The sequence below is a fragment of the Sturnira hondurensis genome, unplaced genomic scaffold (genome assembly GCF_014824575.4).
Source record: "Sturnira hondurensis isolate 20B ecotype Veracruz unplaced genomic scaffold, ASM1482457v3 Scaffold0006413, whole genome shotgun sequence".
Lineage (NCBI taxonomy): Eukaryota > Metazoa > Chordata > Mammalia > Chiroptera > Phyllostomidae > Sturnira > Sturnira hondurensis.
Window position 1 is genome coordinate 18,784,681 of NW_028079044.1, and position 15,295 is coordinate 18,799,975.

The 15,295-nt window shown below is 36.8% G+C and overlaps 1 protein-coding gene across 1 annotated transcript in view; it reads right to left on the bottom strand.

The window, feature by feature from the left end:
* Positions 1-7,745: 7,745 nt before the first annotated feature.
* The window catches only part of ZNF638 (zinc finger protein 638), a 68,648-nt gene continuing 61,098 nt past the window's right edge, over positions 7,746-15,295 (bottom strand). The window contains exons 25-27 of the mRNA XM_037048126.1: positions 12,736-12,837; positions 11,878-11,996; positions 7,746-10,340 (exon numbers count right to left, since the gene is read on the bottom strand). Coding sequence (XP_036904021.1) covers positions 10,275-10,340; positions 11,878-11,996; positions 12,736-12,837 — 287 coding nt within the window. The 3' untranslated portion in view covers positions 7,746-10,274. The remainder of the gene's footprint in view (positions 10,341-11,877; positions 11,997-12,735; positions 12,838-15,295) is intronic.

Below are 15,295 nucleotides of genomic sequence, written 5' to 3' on the forward strand. Positions count from 1 at the left end.
GGAAATAGTGTGTACATCAGTAGTTTGGTTCTTATTGTTGAATAGTATTTCATAGTATGGATGTACCACAGTTTAACCATTTTACCCACTGAAGACTATTTCAGCAGTTTCCAGTTTAGGACTATTATAAATAAACCTGTCATGAATATCCATGTACAAGTTCTTGTGTAAAAATGTCTTCATTTCTCTGGAATAAATGACCCAACATGAAAGTGCTGGCTCATATGTAAATCTATTTTTAATTTTGAAAGATCTGTCAAACAATTTGAGTGGCTGTGCTATTTTACATTCCCACAAGCCATGTAGGAGTAATCATTTATTCACATTCTTGCCAGCATTTAGTATCACCGCTATTTTTCATTTTAGCCATTCTGAAAGTTGTGTAGTGATATCTGTGATTTTAATTTGCATTTCTCTAATAACTAATGATGTTGAACATCTTTGCATGTGTTTGTGACTGATACAACCTCTTTGGTGAAATGTCATGTCCTTTACTTATTTTCTATTTGGATTTTAAAAAATTCATTTTGTTCTTTATATATATTTCTCTATATGTTCTAATACAAGCCCTTCACTATGTGACTTGTAAATGTCTTAAGCTAACTATGATTTGTCTTTCCATAATTTTAACTAGGTCTTTTGCAAAATAAAAGTTTTCACTTTGATAAAATCCAATTCATCCATTTTTTTTTTCCTGTTGTCCCTTAGGTGTTAGGTCTAAGAACTTGCGAAGTCCTAAATCCTGAAGATTTTTCTTTAAGCTCTTTTGTGAAAGTTTTAATGTTTTGTATTTAATTAAATTCACAATCCATTTTGACTTTTTAAGGTGTGAAAAGTTTAGGTCTAGATTCTTTTTTGCTGATGGGTGTCCAATTGTTCCTGTGCCATTTGTTGAAAAGACAATTCCTCTTGCATTGAATTGCTTTGGTTCTTTGTAAATAATTAACCAGGTATATTCCTGTCAATCTATATCCAGGTTTTCTATTCTATTCCATTCATCTAGGTATCTTTCCCTCTGCCAGCACCTATGTAGTAAGCCTTAACGCTGGAAAGTGAGTTCTCTACTCTATTCTTCTTTGTTGATTGTTTTGGTTATTTTAGGGCTTTTCTCTTGCCACATAATACTTTAGAATAAACTAGGCTTTGTCTACAAAACACTTTGCTGGGATTTTGATAGAAATTGCATTAAACCTATCAAACAATTTAGCAGAATATTAGCATCTTTGCCATCAAGTTTTTCAATCCATTAATAAAATAAAATCTCAGGGCTCCCTTAATTTCTTTAATCAGCATTTTGAAAAAAAAAGATTTATTTTTAGAGAGAGGGGAAAGGGAGAGAGAGAAACATCAATACATCATTGCCTCTTGCACAACCCCCCTGGGGAACTGGCCCACAACCCAGGCATGTGCCCTGACTGGGAAGCGAACTCATGACCCACTGGTTTTCAGGCTGGCACTCAGCTCACTGAGCCACACCAGCCAGGGGAGCATTTTATGATTTTCACTACCCAGATCCTATACCTGTTTTGGTAGACTTATACCAAAGTCATTTTCTTTGGAGCAATTCCAAGTGATACTGCATTTTAAAAAAATTTAGTTTCCACTTGTTTGTTGTCACTATATAGAAAACACAATAGACTTTTGTGTTAATCTTGTACCTTACTGAACCCATTTGAGTTCTTGGGGTTTTGTTGTAGAGTCATTGGAGTTTTCTGCAGAGTTTTACCTACCTGCAAATAGTTTTATTTCTTCTTTGCAATGTCTTTCCTTTTTCCTACAATAATATGCTGAACTGCAGTGGTAAGAGTGGGAAATCTTACACTGTTCCTGATCTCAGAGGGAAAGCATTCACTGTTTCATTAAATATGACGTCGATTTTTTTTTGGCAGATCCTCTTTAAGAGACTAAGGAAGATCCCTCTATTTTTAGTGTACTTGAAGATGTTTCGTTTTTCTAATCATGAGTAGGTGCTGAATGTTGTCAAAATGCCTTTTTTCTGAATCAACTGGTATCATATGGTAGATAACATTGAGTTTCCAATATTGAGCCAGGCTTACAGATCTGGAATCAATTCCTCATAAAATGAGTTGGAAGTAATCCCTTTCCTATTTCCTGGAAGAGACTGTATAAATTAATGCTTTGAAGATTTGTAAAATTCTCCAGTGAAACAATATGGGTTTGGAGGTATCTTTTTTCCTGTTCTACAAATTCAATTTGTAATCATTCAGGTTTATTCAGGTTCTGTATTTCATCTCAGCTTGGTTTGTGATTTTTAAGGAATTTGTCCATTTCTTCCAAATTGTTGATTTTTGAGCATAGTTATTCATATTTAATAGCTGCAGAATGTTGTAGTATTTTTATTCTTGGTATTGGTAGTTTCTTTTTAACTTTTCTAGAACTTTACCAACTTTATTAATGAACTAGTTTTATATTTCATTCTTTTTCAATTTCATTGCTTTATCATTTCTTTCCTTATTGCTTTGGGTTTACTTCGCTTTGTCATTTCTTGAGCTACAAATTGACTTTGTAGCTCAAGAAATTTGTAAAAAAGGATTTGTACAAATCCTTTAATATAAGTATTTAGTGCTATAAATTTCCTTCACCTTATTTTAAAACTTCATTTATAAGTATGCTGGTTAATTTCCATGTGCCTGATTTTCCTCTTGTCATTCTGACTTCTAACTTGGTTTATGATCAAAGGAAAATATTCTGTATGACACAATTCTTTCAATGTATGAAGGCTTGTTTTATGGCCCAGTTTATGGTCTATGTTGATGTATGTTCCATGGGCACTGAAAAGAATGTGTATTTTACTGTTGCTGAGTGTTTGGTTAAATCCTGTTGATTCGATGGTGTTCAGTCCTTTTATCCTTGCTGCTTTTGTCTATGGCAGTTCTATAAATTAGTGAGTGAGGGGAGTTGAAGTCCCCAACTATACCTGGATTTATTTCTCCGTTTAGCTCTATCAGTTTTTAATTTATTTTGAAGACTACGGTTATCTTCTTGCTGAAGACTACTTCGATCCTTTTGTCTTCATGTAATGTCCCTCACTGTCTCTGGTAATACACGTTGCTTTGAAATCTAGTATCTAGTATTAACATTGCCAGTCTTTTTAAAAAAATTAATTAGCCCTGTTCTGAAGATTGGTTTTCCTAAAATCACTTGCAGCACCAATCATTCGATCAGTCTAGGTTCCAGTAAGAAATATTATAGACATCACTCTGACACTGGAACTTGAGGAAGGTTTAATGAAAGGACTATTTACAAAGGTATGGAGCTGAAGGGGAACCACAACAAGTAGTTCAACACCCTAGGGCTTGTAACAACAGTTACTACTTACTGGAACCCAGAAGAGCATCCTGTAAAAAACACAACCCTGGTAAAAACAGTGATCTTTGGCTGAGGAACAAAGCCAGGAAAAAGACCCTGACTTCACTTCCCAGGTTCAGTCTCCTGCCCTGGCTCATTGTTCAAACCCAGTCACAAGTAAGTAGGGGACGCAGTCCACATTAGACTCCTGAGACAGAAAGTAGAATAAGACTTCCGCCAAGATGGAGGCATAGGTGGAAACACTGTGCCTTCTCCCACAACCAAGTTTGACTACAACAAAAGTTTTGGAGAACTAACACACACCCAGAGACCAGAAAACGGAATTATATGGAAGTCCGACAGCTACAAACCGTTCAACAAGGACGGTAAGAGGTGGAGCCAGCAGCGGAGCTGGGTCGGGCAGGACAGACCTAGGAGCGCAGGCAGCCCAGAACTAGTCGGGGTGGGGAACAGACTGACCAAGGTCGCACATTCGCGCGCAATGAGACGGACCATGCAGGCCCCAGGGGGCGAACCCAGTGGTGGAGGGCTGACAGCGGTGGCACACTCGCGTGCCGTGGAGCGAGGTGTGTGGGCCTGGTGACGGTGGTGGCTGCGGTGCCGGTGGGGTCGCGGCAGCAGGTGGCGGAGGGAAGCCATTGTCCCTCTTTGACCCCGCCCCCACATACAACGTCACAACCCAGCAACTGAGTTGCCCTGCTCTGGTGAAAACCTAGGGCTCCGATCCGGCTACTTAACAGGCACGAACAGCCCAAAAGATGGCACGAGAACTCAAAGTCCCAGAGCCCTTAACTCTAAGCGACCAACAGATTGCCAGCCTCTCAGAAGCCCAATTTAAGACACTATCAGGATGCTCACAGAATTGGTAGAGTACAGTCACAAATTGGAGGAACATACGAAGGCTAAACTAATTGAAATGAAGGGAGATGTCCAGGAAACCAATAGCGATGGAAAGGAAACTGGGACTCAAATCAATGGAATGGACCAGAAGGAAGAACGAAACATCCCACCAGAAAGGAATGAAGAAATGAGAATTCAAAAAAATTAGGAGAGGCTTAGGAACCTCCAGGACATCTTGAAATGTTCCAACATCCAGATTATAGGGGTACCAGAAGGGGGAAGGAAACAGCCACCAGTGGAAAACGTATTTGAACAAATAATACAGGAGAACTTCCCCAGTCTGGCAAAGGAAATAGACTTCCAGGAAATCCAGGAAGCTCAGAGAGTCCCAAAGAATTTGCACCCAAGAAGGAACACACCAAGGCACATCATAATTACATTAGCCAAGACTAAAATGAAGAAGAGAATCCTAGAAGCATCAAGGGATAAGGGGACAGTCACCTACAAAGGAGTACCCATCAGACTGTCAGCAGATTTCTCAAAAGAGACCTTACAGGCAAGAAGGGGCTGGAAAGAAGTATTCCAAGTCATGAAATCCAAAGACCTACAGCCAAGATTGCTTTATCCAGCAAAACTTTCATTTAGAATGGAAGGACAGATAAAGTGCTTCTCAGATAAGGTCAAGTTCAAGGAGTTCATCATCACCAAGCCCTTATTATATGAAATGCTAAAGGGACTTATATAAGAAAAAGAAGATGAAAAATATGAACAGTGAAAGGACAGCAAACACACAGTTATTAACAACCACACCTAAAACAAAAGCAAACCAAGAGGACAGCTAGATCAGGAGTGGAACCATAGAAATGAAGAACACATGGAGGGTTAGAAACAGGGGGGTGGGAGGAGGAGAAGGGGGGAGAAGGCACAGAAAATAGCATAGACGGTAGGTAGAAAATAGATAGGGGGAGGGTGAGAATAGTGGGGGAAATATAGAACCTAAAGAAATTGAGACACGTGGTTATAAACTAAGGGGGGAGAATAGTGGGGGAGGGAGTGTGCGGGTGGAGGGGAATGAAGGGGGGAATAGAACAACTGTAATGGTGTAATCAATAAAATATATTAAAAAAAAAGGAGAATAAAAAATGGAGGATGGTGGGTGTGGTGGGGCAAATAAAACATACCTAACAGTTCCCAATCCAAAGGAACCTGAGCTGATAACTTTTCTTAGATTACCTCTGTGTTTTATAGGATATGAAATCTAGGAGAGGGTTATAACTAAGAACTACCTAAAAGTGAAACTGGCCACAGTGGGAACACCCAGGACCTAGAAATACTACTTCAGTTGACAGACAGAACCACTATTCTTTTGCTGAGAAAAATGAAATAAAACAACCTAGAAAGTATAGAAACTCTAGCAAGTGCAGAGGTCCCAACTACTGGCATTAGAAACCAGGTAGAGTGCAAAAAAAAAAAAAAAAGAGAGAGAGTTTGGGGTTATCTGTGGGACATGACAGAGGTATTCTGTGTGGGGATACCTAGGGCATGGTTCAGGAAATGACCAGGGTAAGGAACCTACTGGACATCAACCACAAATGAACAAGAAAAGCAGCAATATCTCACTAGACAAAGGAGGAACATTAAACTGTTCTCTTCCATCAGTACCAAAGCACATGACATGTAAAAGATACAGTGTAAATGTGATTTTCTTAAATATAAAATTTAATCTCAAAAATCTCTGCAAATTTTCTGTTGACAATGGGACATATTTCAAATTCCTTAACTCAACATTCAAAGCTGTGTGTGTTCAAGAGAAACTCTGTCAAACTGATTTAAACATAAGAAAATCTATCAGCTCTTAGAACTGGTTATCTGGTGGTAAGGAGGCTTCCGTATTATTGATCCGATAGCAAAAAGATGTCAGCCTGGGCCCAGGTATGTACTGTTTCTGTGCTTTACTGGCCACAGGACATGTCCTCCAAAGCCTAAAGCTTGTGGTTGGAGGATGACAGCCAGAAGCACTTTACTGAAGTCATTTATTAGTTCTAGGGTTTTTCGACAGTGTCTTTACGGTTGTCTATACATATGGTATCACATCATCTGCAAGTACTGAAGTCTCCTTAATCCTTTTCAACATGGATGCCTTTTTATTTCTTTGTCCTATGTGACTGCTATGGCTAGGATTTCTGATGAAAAAATTTAAACTTTTAAGTAATTACACTGTTGGCTGTGGTCTTAGTACTATATTCTAACTGTGATATATACATAATGAGATACACTTAAACAATTTTTGATAGTTTAATTCTATCATCTTGATGTGCCTGAGAATTAGAATTTTTGATATAGGACCAAGAAAATCTAGATTTAAGATAGAAGAAATAAATATAAAGAGTCCTGAATTTGCACCAGAAAAATAAGTATGATCATGATGCAATTTTTTAAAAAAGATTTTATTTATTTATTTTTAGAGAGGGGAAGAGAGGGAGGGAGGGAAAGAAACATCAATGTGTGTTTACCTCTTGCATGCCCCACAAAGGGGACCTGGCCTGCAGCCCAGGCATGTGGCCTAGATTGGGAATCAAACCCGCAATCCTTTAGTATGCAGGCTGGCACTCAGTCCACTGAGCCATACCAGCTAGGGTTCATGATACATTTTACCTTAAAAACAGAACATAATATTTCCAAGTTTTGTCCACTGAAAAGCAATAACCACAACAGAGGCAATGAATATCCTAAGTAGTCACTCTTCCTTAAAGAAGTGGCTGACTTCAGGGCTGGGGCATGAAGTGTATTGGGGAACCTACAATATTTTCATTTACAGAAAGTAGGAATCTATGAATATTAGTAGTGTAACGTTAAAAGGAACAAGGAATCAAATAAAAAAGGCCAAAAATAAGACAATTTGAACATCATATAAGGTTAATACTCCGAAGGTTTTCAATATCAAATGTTAAAAAAACTTCATGAGTTCAATTTAGTATTTAAATAGTTCATCGCAGTTGGTAGATGCCAATGAAACAACTCATTCTGAAAAAAAATTGGTAAATAAATGCACCAAATATTTATGTCTTTCTTATACAAACTATAACACTGAGTAACCAAATAGCAGATGAGAATAACTTTCTCTTTTCAGATAAGTATTCCAGCTTATACATGAAGGAATACAGAATTAAAATACCACTGTTTTTCAAGGCCTAATAAATAAATGCATCAAAGCTTTAAGTATCAATTGTTACTAGTATCTCCAAGAAAGCAATCATGTATCTTATAACTCCTGATCAGAAGTCCACATCACTGTCTGAATCAGTCTTGCCAAAAACAAATAAAAAGAACCAAATTCTGATCAAGTTTCTATATTCCATTACCAATTTATAAGATATACAGAGGACAGAAATATGTTCAAATTACACTTTAGAGCTGCAATCAACAAAATCGACTGTGGGAAATCTTTCAGCAGTGCTTCTCAAACTATGTGATGGACCAGTTTATTTTTCCTTCCTCTTCCCCCTAATTTCCAATCACAGACTTATAAAAAATACCAAGAAAGATTTACGATAAATAAATAACCACAAAAACCATACAAATCCCAATTTTTTATTAGATTCAATAGACAAAAATCACTGTCAAACTATGATCAAGTTTGTAAACACTCTCAATTTTTGTACTTAAGCCATCACAAACTGGCACTGAACAGCTCATGAAATGGCATCATATGCAAAGACCACCATTTCAGCAGCAGGCTTTACAGAACCAAATTATCTCATTTCTTCATCAAATAAATTCCAAGAGTATATATATTAAAAATAATTTAAAAGATCTATCAAGCCAGTCACAATGTATGGACCTTATTTGGATCTTGATCCAAACACAGTAAAACAAAACAGTAGAAATAATTTAAGACAGTAAAAAATCTGAATTGAATTTTATTTAAATAAAAAATACTTTCAATGATATTATTGGTTATGTTAAAAGAATTCTTCTTTTAGAACTACTTAATGAAACACGTATGGGTTAAATGATATGTTAAGATTCACTTTAAAATAATATGAGGTAACAGTATAAAAAATATATATATATATTTGACCTTGAGTTGATAATTGTTGAAATTAGGTATAGTATAGAAGGATAAATAATACTATTCCTTTTAATATGCTTGATATCTTCCATAATCAAATTAAATATTAAAATAAAACATTTAAACCTGTAGAACCTGACTCATAAATTTCTTTTTTATATTCCAAATAAGTAGTTTTGAACAAGCAAACTTCCACTGCATTCTGTGCCAGAAGGGTCATAAAATCTAAAATCTTTTATAGAGGTGGTATTGAATGCAATCTTTTCTTGCTTTGGAGTCTAAGATGATGTAATGATAGAAACTTAAAAGTAAGCTGCAATTCATTTGTATCCCTCAACCAACAAGTAAGCAGAAACTGCTATGTAAATAACACTTAATATGTGAAATGTGAATAATGGAGGAAGGTATTAGAAAGCTTTCTGAAACAAAAAAAATCTAGGACAAAATAAAATTGTATATACAGAGCTTATGCTTATTTTTAGAAAAACAGAGAAACGTTTTGTGTTTGGAGCCCTATGACAGAAGTCCCTACTCTCGAGTGCAAAAAGCAGCAGAGAGGGACATTATTTACTATTAAACCAACCATGAGTATCTACCACTAAGATGAACACAAAAATCACCCTTATCAATATTTTGCTTTAGTGATTCCTTTTATTCTAATTTAGAATCCCAATTTCTAGATAACTGATTTGAAGGAAACAAAAGTTTCACACTTCGATTCTTAAGACTGAATTCCAAGGTTGCTCCAGGCAAGATCTAAGAGGCTCGTCATCTCTCTGGTTTTAAAAGCTTCAGAAGCAGATCAGGAGAATATTCTTCTAAAACAAAGTTTCTTATTTACTCTACTTTAGCTTGCAGGCACCTTACTCTCTAAACTTTTAATAGCTCTTCCCTCACTTATTACCTCATTTACCTATACAGTTTTAATTAAAACAGACTCTTGGCACTCTCAATCCAACCCCATCCCCATCCCATTCCTTAGTCTGTAGCATATAAACTTTTCTCAGGCTGAGGCTGTCTGAACCAAGTGCTATAGTGAGTTTGGGGAGCAACAGAAAGCTGCTGCTTTCTATTCTTTACTCCACTCTTGCTGGCTGTGAGGTAACTCCTGTGCGTCATGAAAGAGACCTAAAAAAGTAGTTTGTTTCCCACTACTCACCCACCCTCTATTAATTGGTGCATTCTAATCTTAGAAGAGCTAAAAAAAAATTTAAATACTAAAATAATTCAAAGTCAGCAGGCTTATGCCCGAAGCATGGCCTAATCTAAAATTTATAGTACAGGGCTGTGTTCCAGCATTTAACAGCCACTGTATTATTTTTTGTACCCTTACAATTTCTTACAAACAAATTAAATAATAATTCAAGTGTTTAAAAATTGATTCTAATGCTGCACAGAGGTAAAGGCTTCTTTGTACTTTTAAGCTAATACTAAATGACTTGCAAGGAGCTACCTTAAATGTGTCTGGCAGAAACTGTAGATATATCTAGAAGCAGAAATAAGTATCTTTCCAACACATTAAAGAAAAATCAAGTAGAATTTTACTCAAACATACCTGGGCCAAATATGCTACAAACTAATTTTAGCCAGAAAAAAAATGGGAGTCTTAAGAAATCTTTGACTTACACATGGACAAATGAAGAAAAGTAAAACACTGTCATGCTATAATACAGAAAGAATCCCCAAACATCCCAAGCCATTGTGGTGTGATTGTAGAAAAGAAGCCTGTTTGCAATCAGAGGCAGACAAATCTTTAATAAATCAGCCAAATACACAAGATGGTATTTTAAATATACAGTAGGAACATTTATTTGAACACTTCTAAAAGATAGTTCTCCATGCCTGATGATTTGATATAAAAATCAAACCCATCATACTTTCCCCAGCAGCCTCTACATCAAGGGCAATCAGAAATTTGTACAACATGAATATTTGCTTCTGAAACAAAAATTACAAATTAAGTGATAACAAAAGTACACAAATCAACTGGACCCTAAACAAATTTCTAACAGTTTTTCCCCCTTCCCCCCAATCACCTAGAGCTTCTTTCTTCAACCTCATTCTGCTCCTTTTCCTTTCTTTGCTTGGCCATGAACTTCTGTTAAAATCAATTTGCAATACAAAATATTTATTAGATGTTGCTTTGCTGTGTCATATAAACAAATGTAATATATTTCATGGTATTTACAAATAAAAAGAGCCTGAGCCTATAAAATAAAGATTAGAAATACAGTTCCTTACATTAATATTCCTCCCTTCCCTTCATCAGTCATCTATTATTAATGATATGCCAGGCATTGGGCTTTGTGCTTGCGGACTTTAGTCAAAAATATAGGTGACACCCTTTATATCAAGAAGGTTACATTCTAGTAAAAAAAGAGAAAAATAATAAAAAAAATAAGGTAATTCTGGGTGGCGGGAAGCCCTATAAAGGAAAAATCAACAAGTTAATTAATCAATCGAGTTGACTCTTTTTGGGGGGAGAAGTCTTTCTTAGGAAAAGCCTTTTTGAAAAGCTGATATTTAAGTAGAAACTTAAAAGATGAGCAATATTCAGCTATAAAGGTGGGACTGGGAGAGGGCAAAGAAACAGAAGTATAAAGATGCAAAGAGGCCCTGGCTGGTGTAGCTCAGTGGATTGAGCACGAGCTCACGAACCAAAAGATCTTGGTTCGATTCCCAGTCAGTGCGCATGCCTGGGTTGCAGGCCAGTTCCCGGCAAAGGCCAGTTCCCAGCAAAGGCCAGTTCCCAGCAGGGGATGCACAAGAAGCAACCATACATCGGTATTTCTCTCCCTCTCTCCTTCCCTCCCCTTCTAAAGATAAATAAATTTTAAAAAATTTTTTAAAAAGATGCAAAGAGACCAACAGGGCTTTTGTATATGAAAAATACACAAAGAAAGCTAGAAAAATTGGAGCACAGCAATTAAGCAATTAGGGCTTGAGCCTAGAATAAAACAGAGCTAGGTTCAAATACTAGGCCTGCCATAACTAGCTATGTGATCTTGGAATTAGATACTTGGGTTTAGATACTCTTTAAGCCTGTATCCTCATCTTTAACATTGGGATGACAGAATCTACCTAAATAAAGTTGACAGGGGGTATTAAATATGTTTTCAGCCAATAAGAGCTCAATAAATTCAATATGGAAAATGTACAAAGCAACTGTTTCAAACAGGAGGAATGAGAATAGTAACTGATGACGACTCTCTAGAGTAGCACTACCTGAAGATGTGTAGAGCTTGAAAAAAAGGAGGGGTTGTAAATCAACCAGTCTATAAAATGGGTTAAATAGTTAAGCGGTTCTTTCTGACTAGACAAATCAGAAACTTTAATATGCTATGTGTCCATGATTCTGCAAGAGCACATCAGAATAGTTTACCAAAATTACTGAATTACCACATGGGATTAGTGATCTGCAGAACCTACTCTGGCAAATGCTGCCAGTGGAGAGAAAGACCAGAAGTTACCAGCAAGTTATAATAAAAGAGAGGAACAGGATTCTGAATTTAAGAGAAATCAACTGGCACAAACCTTCAAAAGTTCTCCTGTACATTTTGGGTGGACACTTAGGCAGTTTGAGTAAAATACCATCACATCTGAAGATTTTATGAGTTAAGAATAAAAGAATTTACCTCTGTATTTTGCTTATGACGGGTACTCTTGCAGTGATTTGTCATTGCTTTTTCACCTGAGTAGAAGAGGGAACAAATTGGACAGAAGAATCCAGGCTTCGGTACAAGAAAGTCTAAATCTACAGGCAGGAAGAGAGAGGGGAAAGAGAAAGGAGGAAAGTGTATAATAATTTATCTGTAGCCATGTTAATTAATTCATCTAAACTAAGCATAGTTTACATACAAACATAATATACACTACTATGTATCTAGAGACCAAGAACAATTAAGCTTTTAATCACAAAAATAAGGTCTTCGTTTTATTTTTAAACAAGTTCTATAATATTCCAGATCCTCCAGGAACACATGGAATTCCTTTAGAACTGCAACTCACTGGAAAAGAAACTCCTCGGGATCCTTTGAGATAAACCTTTTTGGAATCTCCTACTAAAATAAAACAGGGAAGAAGCAGAATGATGGGCAACTATCTGACTGAGGAATATTCTGACAAATAAGGAGCCCTCAGACCATCTCAGCTAGCCATGAACAAAGTTTGTTAGCCAAGCTTTTCAGTGTGTTCTACTTAAATGAAATTTCTTCTGGGCCAAGTGTTAATTTAATTATCAGAGCAACAACAAAAGTATCAGAAATAAAAAAAGATATATCCCATACTTCAATCAATAAAAATATCCTTCCTAGGTGAAAACATAGCTTATTAAAACTTTATAGAAATGCCAATGTGTAAAATCGATAATTTCTACTCTAAAATAATCATCTAAGCAAGGTTATTCCTTTACTCATCTAATCAATAGAACCTTTACTGTGGTACTGAATTTTTACTTCATATGGATAAGGAAAAAAATGTCATTGCTACTTTACCTTCAGAGGCATCAGCTGCTGCTGATTTCCCTAAAGAAAAGTCCTCAATCTTCTTGCGTTTTCCTTCTGGTTCTAAATCCTTAAAGCCAGATTCTTCATCAACTAAAGTCATTAATTTTTTTAAGAAAAAAAAGTTATTCAAAATAGATTTAGACTTTGTAAAGCTAACATTAGCTAGTCCCTTTCTTCAAAGATTAATGTGTGGCTCACCTCTCTAAGTAAATCTTCCGTGGTTAACCTCACCTGACCACTCTTCCAAGATTCTTTGATGTAAGCAATAAATGGGTAGGTAGATACTTAACCTTACTGAATAGATTTAAAGGAAAAAAACTAAGGCTAACAGCTGATTGTATTTATAAGTTGTTCTGGAAAGAATTTTAAGGGTAATGAAAGTTGTTCAATTATTACCATCAAGAGTTAACTTGTGTGTGCAGTGCTGGGTTGGGGAGTGGGGATTAGGAAAAAAAGGACATGAGTAGAGAATAATTCTGATGCCCTGAGCGAACCAAACCCAAAATCAAATAAACAAACAAAAACTAAAAACAACCAAAACATCCCAACCAAACCTAAACTGGACTAAGACCCTTGTTGGGCAGAATGAGAACATAAGCCAGGAAAATCTCAGATATCCCACACAGCAGTATCTTCACCAATACGTCCCCTAGTGCAAGGGATACATGGGAAAGAATAAACAAATGAGACTACATCAAATTAAGAAGCTTCTGCACAGCTAAAGAAAACACCAACAGAATGAAAGGGAACCAACCGTATGGGAAAACATATTTGCCAATGATACCTCAGACAAGGGTTTGATCCCCCAAATATCTACAGAACTCACACTCCCACCAGGAAGACAAAAAAACGTAATTAAAAAATGGGCAAAGGACATGAACAGACACTTCTCCAAGCAGGACATACAGGAGGCCCATAGACATATGAAAGAATGCTCAGCATCACTAGCTATCAGAGACATGCAAATTAAAACCACAGGGAGATACCACTTCACACCAGTAAAAATGGCCATCATAAACAAATCAATAAAAAACAAGTGCTGGTGATGTCATAGAGAGAAGGGAACCCTACTACACTGTTGGTGGGAATGTAAACTGGTGCAGCCACTGTGGGAAACAATATGGAATTTCCTCAAAAAACTAAATATGGAACTGCCTTTCAGTACAGCAATCCCACTGTTGCGATTATTCCCTAAGAACCCGAAACACCAATTCAAAAGAACCTATGCACCTCTATGTCCATAGCAGTGTTATTTACAATAGCCAAGTGCTAGAAACAGCCTAAGTGCCCATCAGCAAATGGTACATTTACGCAGTGGAATACTAAGTAGCAGATACAAAGAAGGAACTCCTATCTTTTGTAACAGCATGGATGGAACTGGAGAGTGTTATGCCAAGTAAAATAAGCCAGGTGGTAAAAGACAAATACCTCATGATCTTGCCTATAAGTGGAACCTAATCAACAAAACAAATGAGCAAAATAGAATCAGAGACAGGAAAATAAAGAACAAATTGCCAGTGACAGAGGGGACATGGGAAGAGGATAATGGACGAAAGAAGGAGAAGGGGCAAGCCAAGGAATGTGTATAAAGGACCCATGGCCATGGACAATGGTGTGGGGACTGCGTGTGGGAGTGGAGCTGGGGATGAGGGCTGGTGGGGCAGAGGAGAGCAATGGGGAAAAATTGGAATGACTGTAACTGAACAATAAAAATAAAAGATATTGCCTAAAAATAAACTAATTAATGTCTGAAAAAAGACACAAAGTTTAAAGCCCCACAGAATGAATAATATGTAAGAAGCACTCCAGACACTGCATAACATGATCTTGGGGGAAGACAAAAACAGACACTGGTTCTAAGCGACCTCAGTTACTCCTCAGTAGCTGAAACACCTTACACTGCTGTAATTTACTTGACAGACCCTTTCACATATATTCAGCATCTATCTCATGTGAGATTAAGCAAGTCAATCATTATTCTCCCTATTTCTTCATAGGTGGAGAAAGAAAAACCAAGAAAGGAAGAAACTGATATGCCCAAGGTTGCAAGGCCAGTAAGTGAAAGAGGCTAGAACCAAGGCTTGTGACTTCAAGTTCAACATTCTCTCTAGGTAATTACACTTTCTTTACCAATTCTGAGAGATTGCTAGGAATTACGGTATCATTACTTATTTTCCTATTCCTAGCATTTTACTGATCATAAACCCCTTAAGAGTCAATTAAAAAAAGCCATCTCCCTTTTCTTGACCTGATGGTTCAAAGAGCCTCCAGTATCTTCCCCCAAAAGTTTTATTCCTTCATCAAAGCAATAAACTTTTTCAAACACACCCGCTCTTGAAACTCCAGACACATTTATCTCATAATAATATCAATAATTATATAATAATTTAAATAGAACCCTAACTGGGTAGCTCAGTTGGCTGGAGCACTGTCCCAATATGCCAAGGTTGCAGGATCAATCCCCAGTCACAGCACATACAGGAAGCAACCAATGAATGCATAGGTAAGTGGAACAACAAAATCAATGTTACTCACTAGCTCTCTCTCT